The sequence below is a fragment of the Zalophus californianus genome, chromosome 12 (assembly GCF_009762305.2).
Source record: "Zalophus californianus isolate mZalCal1 chromosome 12, mZalCal1.pri.v2, whole genome shotgun sequence".
NCBI classification, from domain to species: Eukaryota; Metazoa; Chordata; class Mammalia; order Carnivora; family Otariidae; genus Zalophus; species Zalophus californianus.
This window is the reverse complement of record NC_045606.1, coordinates 3,771,823-3,794,517: the sequence shown is the minus strand read 5'-3', so window position 1 is coordinate 3,794,517 and position 22,695 is coordinate 3,771,823. Positions and strand designations below refer to the sequence as shown.

Genomic DNA, 22,695 nt, shown 5'->3' with positions numbered 1-22,695 from the left:
GGTTGCTGGAGGAGGTGCCATGACACCTGAGTACCACCAAATGCACTGGCTCCTCGCGGTCAGGGGACAATTCTAGGCTGGATGCAGATGCTTCCTTAGGAACAGACAACTGGGAGGCAGAACAGACCCGAACAACTGTAACATTTTCATAGATGGGATTGACTTCCACACAGAGAAGAAAGAGCAGAGGAGCTGAGAACATAGAACCTTCACAAAGAAAAACCGTTCACCATCAGATAAAATCTTCTCCCCATTTCGGTTTCCTCCATCGGCAGAGGTGTTCCATTGATAACCCCCAAACTGTTGGATGCTGCAATGACACGAAGTAAGATTAATACGACAACAAAGAAGGACACTGAGATCTGGACTTCCTTTTACCTTTCCCCCACCCCCGCCCGTGCTTCCCTTCCTTCCAAACCCCCTGAACTCTCCCCGGCGCGCTGGCTTAGAGCAGAGACTCTCCGGCACCGAGAGCCCCGATCCCAGGCTGTGGATGAGCAGCCAACTCGATTCAGGGACAACTCAAAACTAGGGCCATGTCTCCGTCACGTCTGGGATTGTTACGGTTACTGAGCCAGTGCAAATATCCAGGCTCACTAGATCTTGACGGAGTCGAGAAAGAGATGGCCGGAAAGAGCTGAAATGAACTTGCACGGCCCGTTATGAAAAACACAAAGAATAAAACTCACAGCTTTGCCGCGGGAAGAGTGGCTCAGCGCCCCATAAACAGCTGCACCAGGATCAGACACCCACACCTGGGGACAAGGAAACAAAGACGAATCTCTCCCCTGAGAGGGATCGGGATTTGCAGGACACGTGTGATCCACAGATGGAAGAGAAGGTTCAGTCGTCAGCGGGACGTGAACGCTAAGGCAGCGACTTTGCAGAAGGGACCTGAGAATGTGTAAACCAACGTTTGGGAACTGAGGAGCTCGATGCATGCCTGAGATCAGAAAGCAGAGCCTCCAGATTCTGAAGGAGTCGAGTCCCGGACCCAGGGGGACAGATGTCACACGTGCTCTTCCTGCTACAGATTTTCTAACTGTTCTGTTTGCCAGGCTTGCCTTTAAAGAGCTCAAATTTGTACCGAGCAGCTGGGGATTCAGACTCTGTTACTCAGCCAGTGGACAAACTTCTTTTCAAACCCACACACAGAAGATACAAGGTCTGGACACACGCATCCCACAGACTGGGAATGATGGACACACAGGTCCTGGGACAGCGACACCAGGACTGTCCTCCCCGGGTCCCATCGCCAGACCCCCATCCTCTGTGCAGCCCCCCAGGCCCCCTGCCGTGCGGAATCCTGCACATCAAGGACAGATATGAAAAAAATCCCCACCGCCCGCCGCGGTGCTCAGTCCGGCTAGGGCGCTGAGGCATAACCGAGTGAAAGAGAAACCAACAGAATGCAAGAAAGTCACAGACGCCGACTGAGATGTGCGCATAGTAAGAAATTCCGAGGCAAAGTTGTGGCTTCTGGTTGGAATGAGAGGGAAGATGGTTAAGGAAGGTGAGCAGGATGGGGCGGCCATAGAGGCGGGGAGGGACCCGGAGCGGGGGGACCTCAAGCCAGACAGCCCAGGGGGGATCCTGAGAGCCTGGGGATGGGGCAGCAGCACAGGGCAGAAGGGAAGCCCACAGCCACAGCCCCGGGGGGGGGGGGGGGCAGCACAACACCCCTGTCCTGGCCACACGGGAGCCCCTGCACCTGGCACCGGGAGGCCCCCTCTACACCGGACAAGGTGCGCTTCCCAAAGCCAAGAGGCTACTTGAGCTCCCAGTACCATCTTGGGAAGAATGAAAAGAAATGAAAGACATCTTCCAAGGGGAGAAATCCTGCAGTGCTGAGTAATTACCCCAAAATGAGATTCCTAAAACCTGAAAGGACCACACTTTCCATCATCATCAGATGTGGGGAGTCACAGCACCGAAGGGCTCCTTCGAAAGCTCAGGAGCGGTACTTTGGTGTTTGCACATCTGAGCCGTGTTTATACATCCTGACCCTGTTATGGAATTAATATGATGACGGTGAATTAATGACTTAAGCAGCAAGTTGCCAGAGGCACCAAGCAAAACGGCTGGTCACTAAGAGCGGTCTTTGCGGGGGATGACAAGCAGCTTCTCCAAAAGTCACTGTCACATTTTGGTCACCAGATGGCGGAAGCGTCCTTTCCAGCGGCTGAGCCTGTTTCCAAAGTGCCCGGTGTCACGCTCGTTAGCAAGATGCACTTAGAGGGAAATCACAGAGTCCGCTTCTATGTAAATTACCAGGTCTCACTAGCTTCCGATCGCCTGGAGCTGTGTTATTTGGGAGCTGGAGAAAAATGCAGGAGCACTGCCTTTCAACTGTGCTTTATTTTCTTCCTGGCTCGAAACACACCCACAAGTCTGGTGCATTGTCAAGAAACACACAGCAAGTCTCAGCAGCCTTGCCCGACTCCCTGCAAGACGCTGGGACTGGGACAGTGCTGTCGCCTCAAACTAACTCTCTCCCCCAGGCTACCTCGGGTTCCTTACCTGGAACTGTCTTATTAAACCAGCCCAGGCACCCCAAAGCTCTGTCTCCACATGGACAGCAGTAGGGTCCAGCGGGGACACGGAGGCACCTGCTGGACCTCGTCCTCCAGGCTCCCTCGGCCAGGCAGGCCAGCACGGACGGCTCCGGACCCCTGCGTGCCCCTCCACCCTCCCTTCTGCGCCCCGAAGTGAATTGGGCTTGATCTTCAGCCCCCTTCCAGCCTCCAGCACAAGCCACTGGCCATGCAGCAACAGAAAGCTTCTGCTTCCCGAGCCCTTTGAGAAAGATTATTTTTTTGTTCTTTGTCTTTCCACTCTCTGTCAGAGAGCGGATTTGCACACAAAGGGACTTAATTAAGAACTGTCCCCAGAAGCTGTCAGCCTTCCAGTCTTGGGAAGAAAGCCACCCCGCCTACCGCCCAACAGATCAACAGTACAACAGTCTGACAACCCAATGCCGCATCAAGGAATGACTTTTCCTTCTTTACGGCTTAGCTTGTGGCAAGACCGTCTGTCTAAGAATGCCTTTCAAATCCTCTTGTGATGAATTCCTTCAGATTAATACAGAGCATGTGGGATCTCACCTAAGAGAGGGGGGAAAATGCCAGCAGTGTTTATGTGGCGTCTTCCACTCTGAGGCCAAAGTTGAGTGGCTAAGGCAAAAATGAGGAAGATTATTTCTTCTGGGCTAAAGATCCAGACTTGGTGAACATTCTGGAAGGCACTGATTCCACGGTCAGATCAGATGCAGCCAAAAGTATGCCAGCCTCCTGTTATGGACTGCATGTATGCGTCCCCCCAAAACTCATTGGTTGGAGCCTTAACCCTCAATGGGATGATATAAGATGTGGGGATGTTAGGAGCTGAGGTCAGGAGGCTGGGGCCCCAAGGTGGGGATTAGTGCCCTTCGAAGGAAAGGAAGAGCCTGGCGGTCACTCTGGGCTTTCTCTCCACCGTGGGAGGACACAGGGTGAAGGCAGCCATCTTCAAGCCTCAACAGAACCAGACCCTGCTCCCAGCCTCCACAATGGTGAGACGTGTCTGTCAGTTTCTGTGGTGGAGGCAGACACGTGCTCACGGCGGGCCAGCCCGCGGCCCTCTGCACACAGAGCAGGGCATGGAGAGAGGAGGCGCCATGACCACAGGCAACGGGAACCACACGGGGCCTCTGTGCCCCCTCCCCGGGGGGCAGGTGATGTTGAGAATTTTGGTGGAGCCACTTTAATAGAGGTTCTGCTCGTTCACAGATTCCTAAACTAAGCCCTTAATAGAAGGGACACGTTCCCAATGGGGCTCTACTACCTACTGGGGGCAGAGCGGGTCGATAATGTCCCTGTGAAAAATGTTGTTAAAGCCAAACTTCTCTGGTTTTAAAAATGGGAAGATCAAAAGCCTCTTGTTTTAGAGTGAGAGGGTGTAAGGTAAGTAATCCCTGAGAGAAAGAAACAGAGCTTGGTCTTCCCTTAATATATAAATGACTAAAATTAAATGCCTTGCAAAGAGTAGGCTTTTAAAAGGTGGGCATGAGGGACACCTGGGTGGCTCAGTCGTTGAGCGTCTGCCTTCTGCTCAGGTCATGGTCCTAGGGTCCTGGGATCCAACCCTTCATGGGGCTCCCTGCTCAGCAGGAAGCCTGCTTCTCCCTCTCCCACTCCCTCTGCTTGTGGTCCCTCTGTCACTGTGTCTCTCTCTGTTAAATAAATAAATAAAATCTTAAAATAAAATAAAATAAAATAAAAGGTGGGCATGAGGGCATGACATGGGATCGGGTCTCTCAGGGATCATAAATTCAAATTTTTTCAGGGGCTTGTCAGGTAAGGAAACAAGGTGGTGAACGAGTGCACAATAGAGAGTGGTGGGGACTGTGACAAACTTGAAAAAAAAAACACACACTGAAACCAAAGGGCGTACCTCGTCCCAACACACACACACATGCACACACACACACGCACACACACACACACACACACCAGAAGAAAACTAAACTGTGCTGCTCATTTTGGCATTCGTCGTTTGAGACGACAGCAATAATGCTCATCTTCAGCGGGGAGGAATGAAGACGACCAAAGCAGTGTGTCCATTTCCTCTGCCCAAAGCTGGCCACGCTCCAGGAACAGGGCTCACACTCCCCAACTATCAGGTGGCCACGCAGACACCCGTCTGGACAGCATCTGAGGTCAGAGTCTGGCTGCCTTGAAACTCTGTTCAGTGTGTGTCAGCTGCCAATTACCCGGAAGGTGCTGGACCATGGCCCGAGCCCGGGGCCGGCGGGCACTGCCAGCTCACACCCTTGGCCCCGCATTCTTCCTGAAGCTGAGCCTCTTCCAGAGGATCCTGGAATTACAACAGGACACTGCCAGCCGTGTCTCCACTTAATGAAGTCCCTTTCTGTGGGGTTTTCAGCTTGGGTGGAGAAGACACTGCAGGGCTCTCTCCCAAGAAGAGCTCTCTTCAGGCTCAGGCCCAGGCAGCGTGGTGCCCGAGGGCGGACCATGAAGTTGTGCCAGGTGCCCCCTGCTGTCACCGGGAGCAAGATGAGCTTTCTTCCTTGGCGTCCTGAAGGGTGTGGGGACCAGAGGGGAAGTCTGCCGTCAGCAGGAGGTGACCTGAGCCGAGAGACTGACATCAGCACAGCTCGTCCCTCAGGCTGCCTGCTTCCGCTGCTCGCCCAGGCCCAAGGAAAGGCAGCGACCTTGTCAGATTTCCTTCTCTTCCAACCTAAGCGCCCCTGACGTGTCTGTGTGTGTGACATGGGGAAGCCACCAGTGGGTCGAGGCACAGGTGCGCAGGGCAGACTTGCCCTACAAGACCAGGGACTGCTGCATCCTGACCATCTGGGGACTCCCTGCACTGTGGCTGTGGGGACAGAGATGCCACCATAACAGCCTGTACACTGGCCGAGGGCTCTGTGTCCCTGTTCAAGAGCGTGACCAGTACAGCTATCGCTTCTGACGCCTTAACAGGATTTAATAAATGAGTCACGACTTGCTGGAACCTAAGTTTGTGTTTTATCTGCTTTAAGCCTCTACGGAGATACTGAGATACCTTTTCCAAAGTCCCATGAGATTTGGAAGTAAAATAGAAGTCAGAAATTGTTTTTGAAGCTGAATGAGGGCAATACATTAGTGTGGCCTGACCACCCATGGGGACAGCAAAAGGACCATACAGAAGGACCAGTCCCTCTGGCAGGTTTTGGTAGAGACGATACCATTTACTTCTGAGCTACCTCATGGACCACAGGCACCAAGAGCGATACTAAGAGCCAAGGAAGGGGGGGGGGGGGCGCATCACCTTGAAGTGATCTGAACGTGATCGCAGGAAGGGCAAGAGCACACGTTCACAGGTGATGGGAGCTTGGCAGCGTCCGTGACCAACAGCCCTGGAAAGCAGGAGGGGCCTTTGGAACTGCTCACCTATGGCATGACTTGGCCTAAAGCTGAGCTAGCTGGGCCCCCATAAGGACTTTTTTCCAAGAACATTTACGTTGTATCTAATGGCATTTCCTGCACGTTCAAGGATAAAGATCCCAACTCAAAATTCAGCCTGGAGACCACCCCTCTTCTTAGGTAGTCTACAGATGGGGTATTCAGCCCCAGCATTCCTGACACTGGTTGTCAGGGACTGCTCTCCATCCTGGTGGTAGGACTTTGGCAGCACGTCCGGATGTCAGTGGCCTCCCACCCCACCCCAGTTATGACCCAAAAAATGTCCTCACACATTGCAAACATCCCCTCAACATGAATGACCCCCAGTGGAGAGCCACGGGTCTACACTTCAGGGAGCAGTGAGTTTTCTTCCATTCCTTCTTGACTCTGTGGCTTGGCTTCCAGGGCCACGTTCCTCCTTGCTGAATTTCATTCTTTAGATGGCATTTTGAAGTTCTTTCAGTAACAGTTTGTTGGATGGCATGCTCTATTTTTGTTTAAAAATATCTTCTTCAAGAGGCGCTTGGGTGGCTCCATTGGTTAAGCATCCAACTTCTGATTTTGGCTCAGGTCATGATCTCAGGGTGTGAGATCGAGCCCCAAGTCAGGCTCTGCGTTCAGTGCTGAGTCTGCTTGAGATTCTCTCTCTCCCTCAGGCCCTCCCCCACTCACTATCTAAATAAATAAGTAAATAAATACAATCTTAAAAAAATAAAAATATCTGGCTCCTGGGTGGCTCAGTCGTTAAGCGTCTGCCTTCGGCTTGGGTCATGATGCCAGGGTCCTGAGTTCGAGTCCCACGTCAGGCTCCCTGCTCGGCGGGAAGCCTGCTTCTCCCACTCCCCTTGCTTGCATTCTCTCTCTCACTGTCTCCCTCTCTCTGTCGAAAAATAAAAATAAAAAAATCTAAAAAAATAAATAAAAATATCTTCATTCACGCTCCTTCCTGAAGGATAGTTTTGCTGGATACATAAATTGGATTAACTCTTCTTTTCTCTTTGCTCTTTAAAGATGTTCTCTTACTGTTTGGGGTTTTCCCCTGTTGAGAAGAAGTCAGCCGTATTCATAGTTACTATTATTTTGCAGGTCAAGTCTTTTCTCTCTGGTTGCTCTGAAAATCTCTTATGTTGGGTGCTCTGCAATCTCACTATGATATGGCTAGGGGGCTGGATGTCTTTTTATCTTTCTTTGGATTCATGGGGATTCCTGAATCGGACAATAACTGTGTTTCAAGTAGATCATCTTGGACACGAACCCCTCATTTCTCCCATATTTCCTACTACCCCTTCCAGAATTCTGATCTGATCCATATTAAATCTTCTCTCCCTGTCCTCCACGAATCAAAACATCTCCTTCCTATGATCCATCTGTGCATCTGTGTTTCACTCTGGGTGACTTCTTTAAGTCTATTTCCTGGTTCACTGAATTATCCCATAAACTATTTGATGTGCTGTTGAACCTCCCACTGAATATTAATTCAAACTATATATCATTCCTTTATACAAGTTCTACCTGACTCTCTTTCAAAGCTGACTAGTATTTGGAATATGCTTGTTTTGTTTACCCATACGGTTTATTTCAACATATATATTTTTGCATATTAAGTAGTTCCATTTATATCCCAACATCTGCATCTTATTGGACTATGTTGGTCTCGGTGGACCCTTGTTGATGACACCCCTACGAGTGTGTGATTTTCATTCTGCTGTCACATTCCTTGAACACTACTTGTGGGGATTCTTTGCAGCCTGGGTGGAGTGTGCATTCCTCCTGGGAGCGTTTGCTTCTGTCAGGTACCTGTGGCCCCTTTAAACAAAAATATCCCACCTGGATTTTTTTGGACCACTCAGGGAAGCATGAATATGGGTTTCATGCTCGTAAGAGAGTGCATGCACTAGAGACAACAAATATTCACAGCAAACCTGTCAGGTCAACCCAGCCCTGAGGCCCATCCGGGGCACTCTGTCTGCACTGCCCCTTTGCAGTACATGCTCTTCAGGGGAGCACGGCCTCATGAGACACATCCTGATCTGATGCTCTCCCCTTGGAGCCCTGGGTTTGTCATGTGCCCCAGCCTGGCTGCGAGTACCCAAGGCCTGGGTCCCAGGCATCAAGGGATGTTCTCCGATGGCCACCACTACAAGGCTGACTTTCCTGTCTAGATTCTACCTGCGAGGATTAATTTCTCTTACTTTTTCTTTTTTTTTTTTTTTGCCATTTCAGCTGTGCTTTTAAGAAAATGTGTTTTATATGATATCTGGGATTTCATGAGTTTGGTAAATGGTAGGTTCTCAGGCTATCATTCCTCCATATTCCCAGGCAAGCAAGGGGTGGTCTCATCGTGTTTAAAGCAAAATCATTTCTGGAATGCTCAGAGCCACATGGCATCTTAATTTTCCATCCCTACGCTTTTCTACAGGCCTAGGGCTTCCGAGAGAACTTGCAGGGCCATGGGCAGATGCCTGACATCATCCTTTTCTGCAGATTCGAAAGGCACTCCATGTCCTGGCCGCACCCCAGTGCCCGACAGAAATAGAATGAGAAGTGAAATCCAGCTGGCAGGATCTCAGGCTTGGAACAGAAGCAGCACAAAAAGGATTTCCAGCTATGTGGTCAGAACCATACCACGAAGGATGGCTACCGGGTATGTAGGCTGGGGTGGAAAACCGTATCCTCTACCCAAACTCACAACTGTTCTATTTGTGATAGATTCTTATCTCTTCCCCAGAAACCTGCCCCAGGATTGCTCGGTCATTTAAAAACAAACCATCAGCCACAGAGTCTAGATGGGCCGTTTCCACCTGCGTACCCTGCAGAGACCCATGATGCTCCTCACAGCCCATCACACACTCCTGGGTCACTGCCTGTTTACTGGACGCACTCCAAAGCTTGTCATTATGTCTCCAGCATCTTGCCCAGTGCTTGGCAAATATTTGTCCCAAACAATTTTTTCTGAATTAAAAAAAGCAAGACTAGATTTTTGTTGGGATTTATCAGACTCGGAGATGCCATCCACTGAGGAAATATGTTCGCGCAAGCCCCAGAGAGCCCCTCCCCAATGACAAGTCTCTGCTGGAAGTCTTCCCAGGGACCAAACACCCGGCTAGGGGAGAGTCATCTCCCACAAGATGCACACTCAACAGGACCCCCCTAGAAACCACACTAATCTAGCTGCAGGCTTTTTTGGTTTTTGTTTTTTCATTTGTTCAGAGATTCGTAGGTTCAAAGTGCTTTCACATGTATTTCATTGACTTTTCATAAATGGAGAGATAATCAGGATACTCTCCACTCTGGTCCACTGGAAAACAAGGAGGCCTGAGAATTGCCAAGGGACTCATGAATGCAACAGGAAAATGGCTCACCCAGACATCCTTAGATGGTAAGTACTCTGACCTCGAAGTTCTAGAAGATGCTGACTCAAACTGAAGAGGCGGGACATGACGGCACGGGATCGGGGCTCCTAAAATGACATCTCTCTCCATGTGGCTGTAGGATCATGGATAAATCGTGCCAAATGGGTATGTGGTCAGCTGGAGAGCAAATGCCCTTCAAAAGGAGCCACCCAGCAGAGCTCTGGCAGATGGCTGCCATTTGGGAATCATTCCATTTTGACAGCAAATTGGCAATCTGGGTATATAGACGAACGGTTTCACTTGTTAAATATCTGTACTAGTCAAACAAATGTCTTACGTGTGGTGAGCCAAGCAGAATACCTCCTTGAGCTGGAGTTGGCTTTGGGCCACCAGTTTGCCTGCTCCGGGCCTGAGAAGGTCTGGGGTCTTGTCCACGTCTGGAGATCTACTGTTCTGTCTGCTGCCCCTTGCCCTCAGGGAGCTCCTGGAACTCAATGTTTCTGTTCTCATTCCAACTCAAGATGTCATACTTTGAAGGACACAGACCTTTATTTTGTCCTAGATGGCCTGAGTCAAATGTAGCATGAATCCACATAAATAAACACTTGGCCAAATTGATCCAGCATTTATTGGACACAAATGTGGGGCAGGTGCTCTAAACCTGTAGGAGCATTCCCTTCTTCATGTACCTAGAATTCTCTCAGTCACACTACATCACCATTTGGTCACGGACGTAAGATGGTGCAGTTGGAAGCACAAAATCATCAGTGTGCCACAGTCTAGGACTCAGATCCTGGTTCCACCACGTACTATACCCATGACTTTGATCAAGTTACTTAACTGGGTTGAATCCTAAAGGTCAACATCTGACCACATCTAAAAGTTCCCAAGAAAGCATACGGACTTCCCCCTTTTAAAATACTGTTACCGTTCAGGGGCACGTGGGGGGCTCAGTCGGTTAAGCATCTGCCTCTGGCTCAGGTAATAATCTCAGGGTCCTGGGATCGAGCCCTGCATAGAGCTCCCTGCTCAGTGGGGGGTCTGCTTCTCCCTCTGCCTCTGCCCCTCCTCCTACCCCGCTCATGCGTGCACAGTCTCTCTCTCTCTCAAATAAATAAATAAAAATCTTTTTAAAGAGCAAATACATTAAAAAAAAAAAAAACTGTTACTGTTTAAATGGCTTTGGACAGAAAGGCAGAAACTGAGAAGTCCAGAATTTAGAAAATCTGACTTGGAACCAAAACAAACTCAGAAGTAGCAACTTCTGAGCACGAGCATCAGGCTGACTTAAGAACGTTAGCTTTACACAGCTAGAGTCAGTTTTCTTGGCAAAGGTAAATAATAATAATAGTGTTGTTTTATGCTAAGTGACATTAGCCAAAAGAACATAAATACCCTGGAACTGAAAAATATGATGAATATGTCCTTCTCCCTGCTGGCATCTTTTGGTAACTACAATAGAGATCTACTTAGATGGAGGTTTTGATTCCAAATTTCATGGAAGAACTGTTTTCATTACTAAGCTTCTGGAAATGAGACTCGGCAGCAGGGTTAATCACAGGTCAGACACTGACGCCCTGGGAGAGCCTGGGTTCACCTGTGGATCTCCGTCCAACTGCTTCTGGTTCCACAGTCTTCACACTTTGAAAGACAGTTGAGCGACCAGTATGTATTAATAATTCAGTTTCCCTTTTTCCTCAAAGACCGACACCATCGCCAATCAGAGCTCCTGGTCACTACGAGAGCCACACAGACAGACTGAACTGGTGTCATACCAGCCAAAAGAGTCGTATGAATTGATTGGGTTCTATAAAACGCAGAAACAAGCTTGCAGACCCCACTCCTAGCTTCATGGTCCCCCAAGGGATCGGGAGGACCCCATGAGGGGAACAACTTCTTTTGCTGCTCAAATTGTAAATTCCAAATTTGGGTTGCTGCTGGCCTGCCTGGTAGCCATCAGGGGCGAATTTGAAACTGCTTCGCAGAGCCCCCGAGAGCCGCCCACTGGTTATATGCGATGCACGGCTCCAGTCGGCAAACATAGTATAATGGTTCCTAACGCAGCGCTCAGAATGGAAAACACACAGCATCAGAGTGGTTTGGGTGGGCTGCCTCACTCTGCTTCTCAGGCATGGAGTTTATCACCAACCCCTCTGGGCCTTCTTTGTAAAGTCTTTCTTCAATCATACTTGTTGATGAAGCCTCCCCCACCCCCACCCCACATTCCTTGTATCTCCTTGGGCTCATGCATATGAGGTCAACTCTGGCCTTTGACACCTGTCAGAGCTACGTTACAGCCTGGATCATGTCCTCCCTCCCAAATCCACTTGTTCGAGTGCTAACCCCCGGTTCCCCACAGTGTGACTATTTTGAGACAGGGTCTTAACTGAGAAAATTAAGTTAAAATGAGGTCGTACAGGTGGGCCCCAATCTGATATGAAGAGGACACATGCATCCTTATAAGAAGAGGAGATGAGACACAGACAATAAGAGGAAGGACCTGGTGAGCGAGTACATGGGGAGAAGGCAGCCGTCTGCACGAGGAGGAGAGGGGCCTCAGAAGGAACCAGCCCTGCCCACACCTTGATCTCGGACTTCCAGCCTGGAGGACTGTGAATCAGTAAATCTGTATTGTTTAAGCCGCCTGGTCTGTTACTTTGTTATGCCAACCCTAGTGAATGAATAGACCCTAGGAAGCAGACAGCACATGAAAACACCATTCAGGTATAAAAAATATAAACCGACAGACAGGTTTCCTTATTCAAAGTTGGATACCTGCTGGTCTAAGGCGATGAACAGGATGTTTGGTATAATCTGAGAGGCAGTGGAGAAAATTCTACCAGGAACTATGGTTTTATTTGCATATACAAATTAAGTTGCAAATATCCCCAGAAAAATGCGGATAGGACTCTGTTACTAGCAGCCTCATGGGGTTCTATGGAAGCCGTGAGTGAGGTCTTCTGCTGACATCTGGCTGAGATCAACCAGGCCTTGAGGAACGGGGGCTGTCATGGGGTCGGGAGCTCGGGGGAAAAGGAAAAGACGGAATTGACTGTGAAAACTGGGCAGGGAGCCACGTGTCCAAGAAAGAGAAGCACCGGACGACGGGGAGAGGCTGAGCCCTCCCTGGGGCCAAACGCACAACCCAGGCCCAGGGCAGGATCTGCAGTTCTGCCTGCTTCTCAGATGCCCACAGTGAGCACCCAGCCTCCAGCGGGAGCTTCCCCTCTCTCGGGAGGCAGAGAGCAGATGGTTTAAGTGTCTGTGTGCCTCCCAGGGAAGGAGGCCCAGAGCTGGCCTCCTTGTCACCTCCCTCCTTGCTATGGTAAACAGCATCCCAAGCAGGACCCTACTGGACCACAGCCTCCATATCAATTACATCTGCTTCAGAGAAGAGCAAAGCGCTTCAGACAGCAAATGCTTTCCTGTTCCATTCTCCATGCGCGGTGCTATGCAAACCACAGATTTGGTGGCTCTCTCTCGGAAGCCCAGAAGAGTCCGAGCAGGCAGGTGAACACTGGTTGTGCCCTGGCACTCAGCACCAGGATTCTGCATGACTGCAACCCACAGACCGTGCCACCGCCCCCCCACCCCCACCCCGCCGGCCCCGGGCTCCCCGCCGACCGTATGCCCGCCCTTCTAGGTCATCCTTCTGACACCCGCAACAAAGTGCTGCATCCTTCCTCGGACAGGGAAGGAAACAAAACCACGGACACGAAATGACTTGCACAAAGCCACAGTGACTTAGGGAAATGCCTAGAATTTTCCTGACGGTAAGAGAAACGAACGAGCTGGATACGTACGACGTATGGCACTGAAATCGTTACGAAGCTGCACATATCACGGGAGCAAGCACATAATCAAACATTTGTAGCAGCTGGATAACATTCATGCACGTGTACATCCTAGCAGCTGGTCAGGATTGGATGAAAGTTAAAAATGAAGTGTCACTTGAAGATGAAAGATGTACTTAATACTCTAAAAATAGGTTCACTACTATCTTAATTCTTCCCAGGATGATAATCCTTCCAATCTCCCGTTTGTTGCTCTAACATCTGCCGTCTCCGGAGTCTGAAACACAGCCTACTTACTGACCACCAGTTTTTGAAAACAGGAATCAGATAACAGCTCCCCCATCCCTGCACACAAAGACAGCTTCTTGGCAGCTCGCACTTGGCGGTGAGTTACGAAAACAGAAGTTTGAATTCTCCCTTCTCTCTGCCATCTCAGGTCGATGAACGGCCACCTGGTGATGTGTTCTGGCTTTTTAGATAAAAACGGCAATAATTCCTCAGCCGACTTCACCAGACTCTTTTAAGAAATGACTATAAAACTACATACAGTGTAAACCATAAACGTGATTTGTTAAAAACTAACGGCTTGCATTTGTAGACTTTCTTTGGAGCCTAAAACTCAAGAGATTTAGTTTGTTGGGCCCATGCCTACAGCCTTGCCCCAGGCCAACAGGGAAGGTCCCGCCTCTGGGTTTTGCCAGGACTTTTGCCTCCACACCGAGAAACACCTGGAGAGGCAGATGTTTCCCACTAGTCAGCATTTTGAGGACAGGGCTCCTACCTCACTCATGGCGTATGTTCAGGGCCTGGTTCATAAGGGTTTCTCAACAAATTTGTCTTTCTTTCTCCAAAGGGCTGGAGTGAACAACTGTGCTAACCAGGCGGGCCTGGAGATGCACTCCGGCCATCAGGCTGGGAAACTGCAACAAGCCTTAGCTGGCCCCTTAGCTTGCAGATGAGGAAAAAGAACCCCAGAGGGGACAGGCGCTTTGTGGCTATCATGCAGCTGGTTAATGGCAAGGCTAACAGGGACACCCATGTTCCCTGACTCTAAATACCAGCATTGTTTCAAGACTTTGTACCTTATCTCCAGATCCGTCCTTCCCAGCTTTCCAGTTCTACAACCCTGAAAACTTATTCCTGAAATTCATTCAGTGCCCTCACATCCTGGGCATATCCTGAATGTGCAGATCTCAGAGGCTGGGTTCCGGGGGACTCGTGCCTTCTCTACTCAGCTTGGGGGGCTGCAGGCCCCAGGATGCCCCCTTCTGCCCAGGAAACCTCCCATGAGCAAAAAGCAAGGCCATGTCCAGCAGGCCATAGATTGAGCTTCCTTTCTGGGGGTGGGGGGGTCTGGATGGAGAGCTGTGCATTTCTGTTCAGGCCACCAGTGAGAGGCCGGGCTGTCAGAGCTCCCCAAGGGGCCAGCACACGCGGGGGGCGGGGGGGGCCCAGTATCTCCATCCAAACCTGTGCCCCAGTGGGGCTGGGCTTTTGTTTCACACAGAATGTAGGGGGAAAGTGGGCACTGGGGAGTACAACCCGCTTGGCCTGGCACAGGAGTCTGCTTAACAGCCACCTTGCCTTCACCAGGTTATTTAAAGATTCTGTGCCGGGCGCCTGGGTGGCTCAGTCGTTAAGCATCTGCCTTGGGCTCAGGTCATGATCCCAGGGTCCTGGGATCGAGTCCCACATCGGGCTCTCTGCTCGGCGGGAAGCCTGCTTCTCCCTCTCCCGCTCCCCCTGCTTGTGTTCCTGCTCTCGCTCTCTCTCTCTCTGTCAAATAAATAAATAAAATCTTAAAAAAAAAAAAAAGATTCTGTGCCTCCGTTTCCTCTTTTCCATCAACTGGCGATCACAAGTAATAATCTCTCTCACGGCATGATATGAGGTTTAACTAAGGTAATGCACGTGGAAAATGCAGCCTCAAGCCTGCCACACGGTAGGTATCCGGGGGATGGCCAGCACTATTAATATCGTTACTGGTCCTCACCTAAAACAAAACAATTTTTAACCATAAACTAGGCTTCTTGTTCTTGCCCTCCACTAGTGTGTGTTGGCATCCAATGAGCAAGCATTTTCTCTGCCTTTTCATTTTTTAGAACATTTGCATGATACCCCACCAAGTAATCTAGGGAAATGGCTTATTTATATGACTAGTCTTCCTTAATTAGCCATTAGCTGAAGGATATATCCCAAACGGCACGGCAAATCACCCTGTGTTTGAAAACAGGTTGAGCATTTCAGCGGCAACACTTTTAAATTAAGAGCCGTGGATTAACATTAACGGTACAGCCAGTAAGAGCTCGGGCTGTCCCTTCCCGGCCTCGGGCCTCACCCACTCCGTACCCTTTTAAGGCGAAGAGCCGAAGACCGAAGGAATGAATGGATCGGCCACATCGCTTTAGAGATTACCTCCGCACTGAAAGGGAGATCGTGCTGAGCGGACGCGAGCACAGCGCTGTCCGCCTCTGAGAACCAGAACGCGCCTCTTCTTCAAAGTAGGGGCGCATAGTGCACAGAGGGGTTTCACCCCGCGGTGGGAGGTGCAAAGTGGCCCGGCGGGCGCTCGCCTCTTACCACGAACTCCTCCAGAGTCTGGTAGGTCTTGCCCCGGAATTCGCAGTAGTTCTTCCTCTCCTTGCACTGCGGGCAGCACTGGCTCGTGTCGACGTGGATGCAGCGCGGGTGCAGCCGCGGGCACTCGGGCTGCGCGCACAGCGGCCCCTCCTCGGTGCACAGGCACGGGCAGGCCGAGGGGCCCGGCGCGAACTTCTCCCCGATGGCATACACGAAGCCGCTCTCGTCCACGCAGCCCTTGCCGCGGTAGTCCGGGTACGCGTACTCCTCGGGCGGTTCGGGCGTGGGCACGAGGTCCGGGCCGGTCGCGTCCTGGGCGGCGGCCGGGGGCTCCCCCTGCGGGGTGTCCCCGCGGGGCCGGCCCTGCAGGTCCCCGGCCTTGGCGCCCCCGCCCTGGGCGGCCCAGGCCTGTTTCTGCTTGCTCCACGCCTCCCGGCCGGCGAGCCCCCGGCCGCCCTTGCTCTTCCAGTCCCGGCCGCTGCCGCCCTCGTCCCTCGCGGGGCGCCCGAGCTCGCTCACCCGCCCCGGGCCGTCCCGAGACGCGTGCTCGCGCTTCTCCTGGCCCCGCTGCTCCGGCGCCTGGGCCAGCTTCTCCAGCGGGATGCTCGGACTGCACAGAGCCACCATCAGGCAGCAGGTGACCAGGAGGGAACTGGACAGCGCGCCAACTGCCATCGCAGTGGAGCTGGGCATCCCCTACCACGTCCCGGCGGGCGGGCGGGCGGGGAGCGCGGCCGAGGGGCGAGTCGCATTCACAGCCCGGGGGCGCGCCGCCGCCAGCCGGGAGCCGCCGTCCCTGCGGAGAGAACAGCAGCACAGCTGAGCCCCGCGGCCCGCGCGCGCCCGGCCCCCACCCGGCCCCGCGCCGCCCGGCCCCGGCAGCGCTCTAGATTAACGAGCCGCACGACGCGGGCGGGGGCAGCATGCCCAGCGCCGGTGCCCAGCCGGCTTCTGAGACCTCACAGATGGTGGAGACGGACGTGGAAGCGAAGTCCGGGAGAAACACCGGCCGGCCGCGTTTCTCCGGTGGCCGCGATTTAGCGGTGGGGACGGCCCTGGGCGGGTGGCGGAGCCGGAGCTGCGGGGAACGCAGCGAGCCGGGCCCGCGCCCCCGTGCTAAACTCGGGTAGAGCCACATAATCCGGGAGCCCGGGATGTGCCCCCCTGGGTGCTAGCCACACTTTCCCCAAGGTTACTAAATGGAGAATTCCGCAGTGGAGTTGGACACGGAAGACCGTGCAGGAAGACTGGTGGGAAACCCTCCCCGGCTTGCCTTAGGGCGTTTGGGGAAAGGGGCGGGAGGGGGTTAACGAAGCTCCCAGGACCCCGTGATTCATCTCCAACAACTTTTTTAAATGCCTCGAGCGCAGGGAGCAGACGTCGCTTCCCCGCCCTCCTCCCCAGGCCCCGAGGCACGGAAGGATGTCCCCGGCCAGCCCCGGCGGCAGGGTCGGGGGTTCCGGAGGCTTCGGCTCCTCCACCGTCCCGTCCCCCCCACCCCCAACCCCCCCGTGCCCAGCCAGCCGCTCAGCGACCGCGAACGTTGATGAGACACCCCCGCGCGGGCCGCAACGCTGGGCTCGTAATCGCTTTCACCCAGGAGGGGGTCGTAAGGGTGGAGCAGAAGTGCCCAGGCAGCACCGAGGTGTGCGGTGGGGGAGGCTGGGGATGCAGGGCGGGGGCGAGTCCCTCTCACTCTCCCCATCTCCAAAAGCCTCTCTGGATCCCAAAGTTTCTGCCGCCCAAAGGGGCCAAGAGAACCCTAGACGCCGCAGGGTGCGGGCAACCCAGCCTCTCTCCCCCTCGCCCTCCACCCTACCCCCCCATCCGGCGCGCTCCAGGGGGTCTTCACACCCCCCAACGGTGTGCAAACCACCCCCCTCCCCCGTAGAGCTGGGACAACCGTGCCCTGTGCTCACTTCCAGCCCCGGCCCGATGGACCTCAGCCCGGGGCGAGCAACCCACCCATATTTACAAACTCAGGGTCGGGGTCGGGGTCGGAGAAAGGTTCTCCCGAGCAATGAGAAGGTGGAACGGTGCCCCGGGCGCGTCCCAGCGCGCTGGGTGCGGACACCCCACATGCACCCTCAGCCCTGGGGGCGGGCGCCCAGCCTACATACATGAGCGCGGGGCGCGGGCCGGACGCCGGGCTCGCGGCGGGCTCGGGGGCAGCAGCGGCGGGCGCGGTCCCGGGACGCCGGCGCCCATCCTCCGGCCGGCGGGGGACCGGCGCGGGGCGCACCGCGGCCAGCGCAGCCCCACCTGCGCGCTCCGCCCGGCGCGTGCACCCGGCTAGGGCGTCTCCGCGGGCTGGCTCAGCGCGCTGCCCAACTCGCGTCAGTGCCCGCGCCGCCCTCCGCCGCTCCGCCCCGGGTCTCGTCCCCGCGTCTCCGCCGCGGAGCGCACCCGGGGGGCCGCCCGGCTTGGCCTCGCTTTTCTCCACCCCGCGGGTTCGGGGAGATCTCCGCGCCAAGCAAACCGGATGCCGGGCCGCCGCGGCGCGTCGGAGGGAGAGGAGACGCCCGGGTCGCGGCGGGCGGGTGGCACCGAGGCCGGCGTGGGAGCCCGCGCGCCCGCCTCCCGCCTCCTCCCGCCCCGCGCGCGCCCCGCTCCCTCCTCTGCGGCCCCCGCTCTCTCGCGAGGCGTCGCTGCGGCGGCCGGCGCTGCGCGGAGTTGGGGACCTCGAGCCCTCTCGCCGCCCTGCCCGGCCGCGACACCCACCTGTCAGTCCCCCCCCCGCGCGGCCGCCTGTCCGCCCCGGCTGCCGGGCTCCTGCCTTGTCACTCACTCTCCACTGGACCTTTCATCCGCGCCTCCTCTTTCCTTTACTCTTGTCTTTAATTTCTTCCTTCCTAATTGGTCCCCTCTGGCTTTCCTAGGAGCCCCGTGGACGGCTGGGTTTTGCCGCCGTTGAAAAACCTGAACCAAACTGTGTTCAGTTTGGAATTCCAAGGCCGCGTTGGCTTAGCCGACTGTTGGGAGTGAGTTTCCCCTTTACGGTCAGAAACCCAGAGGTATAGAGGGAGAAACTCATAAAAATCCGGACAGCGTACTTTCAGCATCTCTGCCAATCCCCCTCCCAGTCCCTGAGTCTCCCTTTTCCGGCCCGCTCTCTCTTCTGCCACAAATAGAAACATTTCGGATTAATTTTGTAAGGATGCTAAACTGTTAAGCAGAGCCCTGTGTTGTGCCGACTGGGGTTCACCCTTTGATCTTGGTCAGTGGATGTGCTACTTTTCTTGGATAAAGGAAAAAAGGAACCTGTTCACATTAACTCCCAAAATGGAATTTTTATAGGCATGTGCATTCCCGGGGCAATGTCATCCGAGAATCACTGAAAATGCTGGAGCAAAACACCACCTCTTCCCCACAATCAGTCTCTGGGCTGGGGGCCTGGGGAGGGCAGGAGGACCTTAAGACAAATTCCTGTTCTCCCCCACCTCTTTGATTGATTTATTTATTTACTTACTTACTTTTTCTTTTTTCTTTTCTTTCTTTTTTTTTTTTTTTTTTTTTTTAAGTGGGCTGCAGGTAGAGCCTGGAGCCCAACCAGGGCTTGAACTCAGGACCCTGAGATCAAGACCTGAGCTGAGATCAAGACTGCGATGCTCAATCAATAGAACCTCCCAGGTGCCCCTCCCCCACCTCTTATCCGGGACAAAGGAGATGGACCTGTGGTTCTAGAAAGGACAAAGAGGTCACAGGAAGAAGGGAGAAGCTTATCCACACACGCACAAAATACACAAAACAAACAAAAAACAAATCCAAAAAAGAAAAACCACAAAAAATAAAAAATCCCAAGCCTGGGTAGAGGGTCTCTGTGTCCCAAATGATTTGAGCCTTTCTGCCTTTGAGTCCCTACTGTCTCTTCTTCCTGTCACCTCACCTCACCTCAAGAGGCAGGTCACATGTGCCAGTGGAATGTAGCAGCCTGGCCGCCCAGGCTAAGTCTCCTGCCCCCGTTAAGTATCACATTTGTTTTGCCAAGTGCCGTCATGTCGTGGCCCTGGGAGTAACCCCAAGCGCATGTGACTAATAATAAAACCCTAGTGATGTGTGCGCAAGCTGGTCCTTCTAGCTGAAAAATTGGCTGGGGGTCTGATTGAGGGAATCATGACGTCTCTGTATCGATCTCACCTCAATCACAGTTCCTATTGAATCAGAAAGCCTTTGTCCCAGCCTGCTGGTCACAGTGGAGAGCCATGATTATGAGACAGTGGGGCTCGCAGGAAGAAGCCTGACAAAATTAGGAGCTAATTGTGCGGCCCAGCATCCAAACCACTTTCTGTCAGATGCTCTCTGGTGGTGGGATGAAATGAAGGGGAAAAGCAGTTTTAGAAGGATTTCTGTCCTTCTGAATAACAATACCCATGCAGCCTTGATTAGCTGAGAAATTCAAGGAAATATTGGGACTTTGCAGGCATCAGAAGAATTTACAATTTATTGCATTCACAATTATGATCCTTCCTTCCTTCCTTTTTTTTTTTTTTTCCCCCATTCCTTCCTATCTTCCTCTCCTTCTGTTATTTGTCTACTGTCTCCTCAGGCTACAGATAAAGAGCAGAAAGATTTCCAGTCAGGGAGTGAGGGAACATGGGTGTCATCTGGGCTCCACCAAGGGTAGATTGGGGGACCTGGGAGGAGTCACTGGGTGTCTCAGGAGCTCTGTTTTCTCATTGAGAGAAGAAAAAGGAAAGAAAATCTCCAAATGGATAGGAAGCCCAAAATGCCCTGGCGCTGTGGCCTGTTTCTGCCCCTTGTCTGTGTGAACCCAGTCTGTTCCGTCCATGTTTCCTTCTGGGCGTGGCCTGTTTCTGCCCCTTGTCTGTGTGAACCCAGTCTGTTCCGTCCGTGTTTCCTTCTGGGCGCCGGAGTTGAAACCCACCAGCCAAAGCAGCACCTCGCTCAGCAGTGAGTCTGAGAGTCAGTGCCCATCCCTAGCAGTGGACAGAGGAGACTGATTCCAGGTTGACTCTTCAGTCCTCTCTTCTATTTTAAGAAAGACTATGACAGAGTTTTATATGCTTAGAACGAATCTGACCTTCCTCACCCAGCAAGACTCGGTTTCTGTCTCTGTGATAGTCAGGTGACTTTCTCGGAGCTCCTGGGTAGCTGCACCCACCTCCAAAACAGGGGCCCCCATGATGGGCAGGAGCTGCACGTGATTCATCTTTGGGAGCAAGGGAAGAAAACACTTTGAGAAACACACTCGTCCCTCACACAATGCTGGGCACGGTCAGATGCATCTCATCCACTCCCATACCATGCTCCCAAGTCTTGGGGGCACCATTACTGTCTTCCATTTTGCCAGTGGGAAACCATGCCTCAATGAGGTGGTGAGTTCGCTAAGGTCACGGCTGATAGGGTAAGAGCCCAGTTGACACTGAAACCTCAGACCCTTGTCCTGGGGCAGCAAGACGGGTGGTCTCCAGGGGGGAGGTGCTCTGTCAGGCACTTATTGTACTTAACATATCGCTTCTCCCAGCCCCCCTATCCAGCCACTCCCACGGGACTGCGCACACTGAGCCCTACACCCCCCCAGGGAACAGAGAAGCCCTGGGACATGCAAGGGACGAGACCAGGCAGTGAGCCCTGGAGGTCAGTTCTTGGCACTCTCGCGTGGGTGCACCTGTTGGAAGCTATGACAAGAGCTCAGTTGACCTTTGCCGAGGAGTGAGGGAGTAAATCGATAGGTGCGTAACTGAGGAAGGAAAACTTGATAAAGAGCCTCTCAGACCTAGAGGAGGAAGGAGGAGGAAGGAAAAGGAAAAACTGCACAAACGAAAAGCTGTTTTCAATCTTCACCGTTCGGGGTTAGGAGGAGTAAAAGCCACTTCCATCCAAAATCTAGGGTGAGCAGGACTTTTGGGGTCCAGACAGAAAGTGGACTACTAATTCAACCTGATGAGTGGGAGAAGCCACCTTTGGCACTCTTGGTGGCTCTTTGTGGATGTGCCCAGAGCAAGCCCGGCTGTTCAGGGAGCCAATAATTAAAGTTCTGCTCTGGATTGGGCTAGTAGACAGCAGAGGCAACGGTTCCATTCCTGCTTACCCTTTGATACATGCCTAGGGTGGAGAGTTACTGCTCCCCGGGCCAGCCTGCTGCCCCAGCTGCCTGATTACACTGCACTTTGGAGACTCATCCCTTCTGCTGTTATGCCAAAAGTCAGCAGGATCCATTCAGATCATCGAGTGGATGACTCACAGATATTCTCCTCAAATCAGAGGCACAACGGCGTTCCTTGGAAGGAGGTTTCCAGGGATCTGTTGTTAATATACTATAAAGTCAACCACCTCATTAACATCACGGACCACATACACGTTGACCAATAAGAGAGTTTCAGAAGGAATCATGCGGAGACAGGTGCCCATCAGAGTGTATTGGCCTGAGGTGTAAGTGAGGTGCGGGGTGTGGGATTCTGCTGCCACATTTGGCGGGCACTTTCCGAGCCCCAGGTGGAGAGGGCCTGCATGCACCAGGCAGTGGTGAAAAGCATTCAGTTGCAAAGCTTCAGGTTTTCTCCTTCCTCTAGACAGTTCCAGAAGAGGAAGTCTATGGCAGTTGCTGGGTGCCACAGGTACTCAGGGCAGGATTTCCTTGGGGTTGGTAAAGAGAATCTGGAATCCACTCTGGGGCACTTCTGATACAGGATGTGTTTTCTCGTGACTGCTTCTCTGGCCCGTGGTCTTCCCCGGAGTCAGGCACCAGGCCGAGCTATGGCACAACCAGAGACCTAGCATTATCTATACTCTGCTCCCAGGGCCCCCAGAGTGGGCCGTGCAGGGCATGGCTTGCTGGGCTGAGCACGGCAAATGACAGTGTGAGGGGAAGGGTATGTCCGGGTGGATTGAGAACATACATGGTTGGTACACGTGTCTTTGGTGGAGAGTCAGGCAACGTGTCTTCCGGGGATGACTTCTCTCTCAGTCCCCAAGCTGGCTGGCTTCTGGAACCTTCCATGGTATACCAAGGGGACTTTGAAATAGCCCGGGGCATCTCAATGTTCTCCGCGATGTCATCAG

At 53.0% G+C, this 22,695-nt stretch overlaps 1 protein-coding gene and 1 long non-coding RNA gene across 6 annotated transcripts in view; one reads left to right on the top strand and one right to left on the bottom strand.

Annotated features, from left to right (window-relative positions):
* The window catches only part of VWC2 (von Willebrand factor C domain containing 2), a 133,148-nt gene extending 114,415 nt beyond the window's left edge, over positions 1-18,733 (bottom strand). For all 4 annotated transcript variants that reach the window (XR_003516669.2, XR_003516668.2, XR_003516670.2 and 1 more), the window contains exons 1-2: positions 18,394-18,733; positions 15,673-16,468 (exon numbers count right to left, since the gene is read on the bottom strand). Coding sequence is in view for 1 of the 4 variants with exons in the window: in XM_027575073.2 (XP_027430874.1) it covers positions 15,673-16,365 (693 nt within the window). In the remaining 3 variants the exon portion in view is untranslated. The remainder of the gene's footprint in view (positions 1-15,672; positions 16,469-18,393) is intronic.
* LOC113912037 lies at positions 30-9,032 on the top strand. Of its 2 annotated transcripts, none has more exons than XR_003516671.2 (3): positions 30-1,513; positions 8,365-8,589; positions 8,674-9,032. It is a non-coding gene; the product is annotated as an uncharacterized LOC113912037 (long non-coding RNA). The 2 variants fall into 2 exon arrangements; XR_003516672.2 differs by having other exon boundaries at positions 8,430-8,589; positions 8,674-9,030.
* Positions 18,734-22,695: the final 3,962 nt, after the last annotated feature.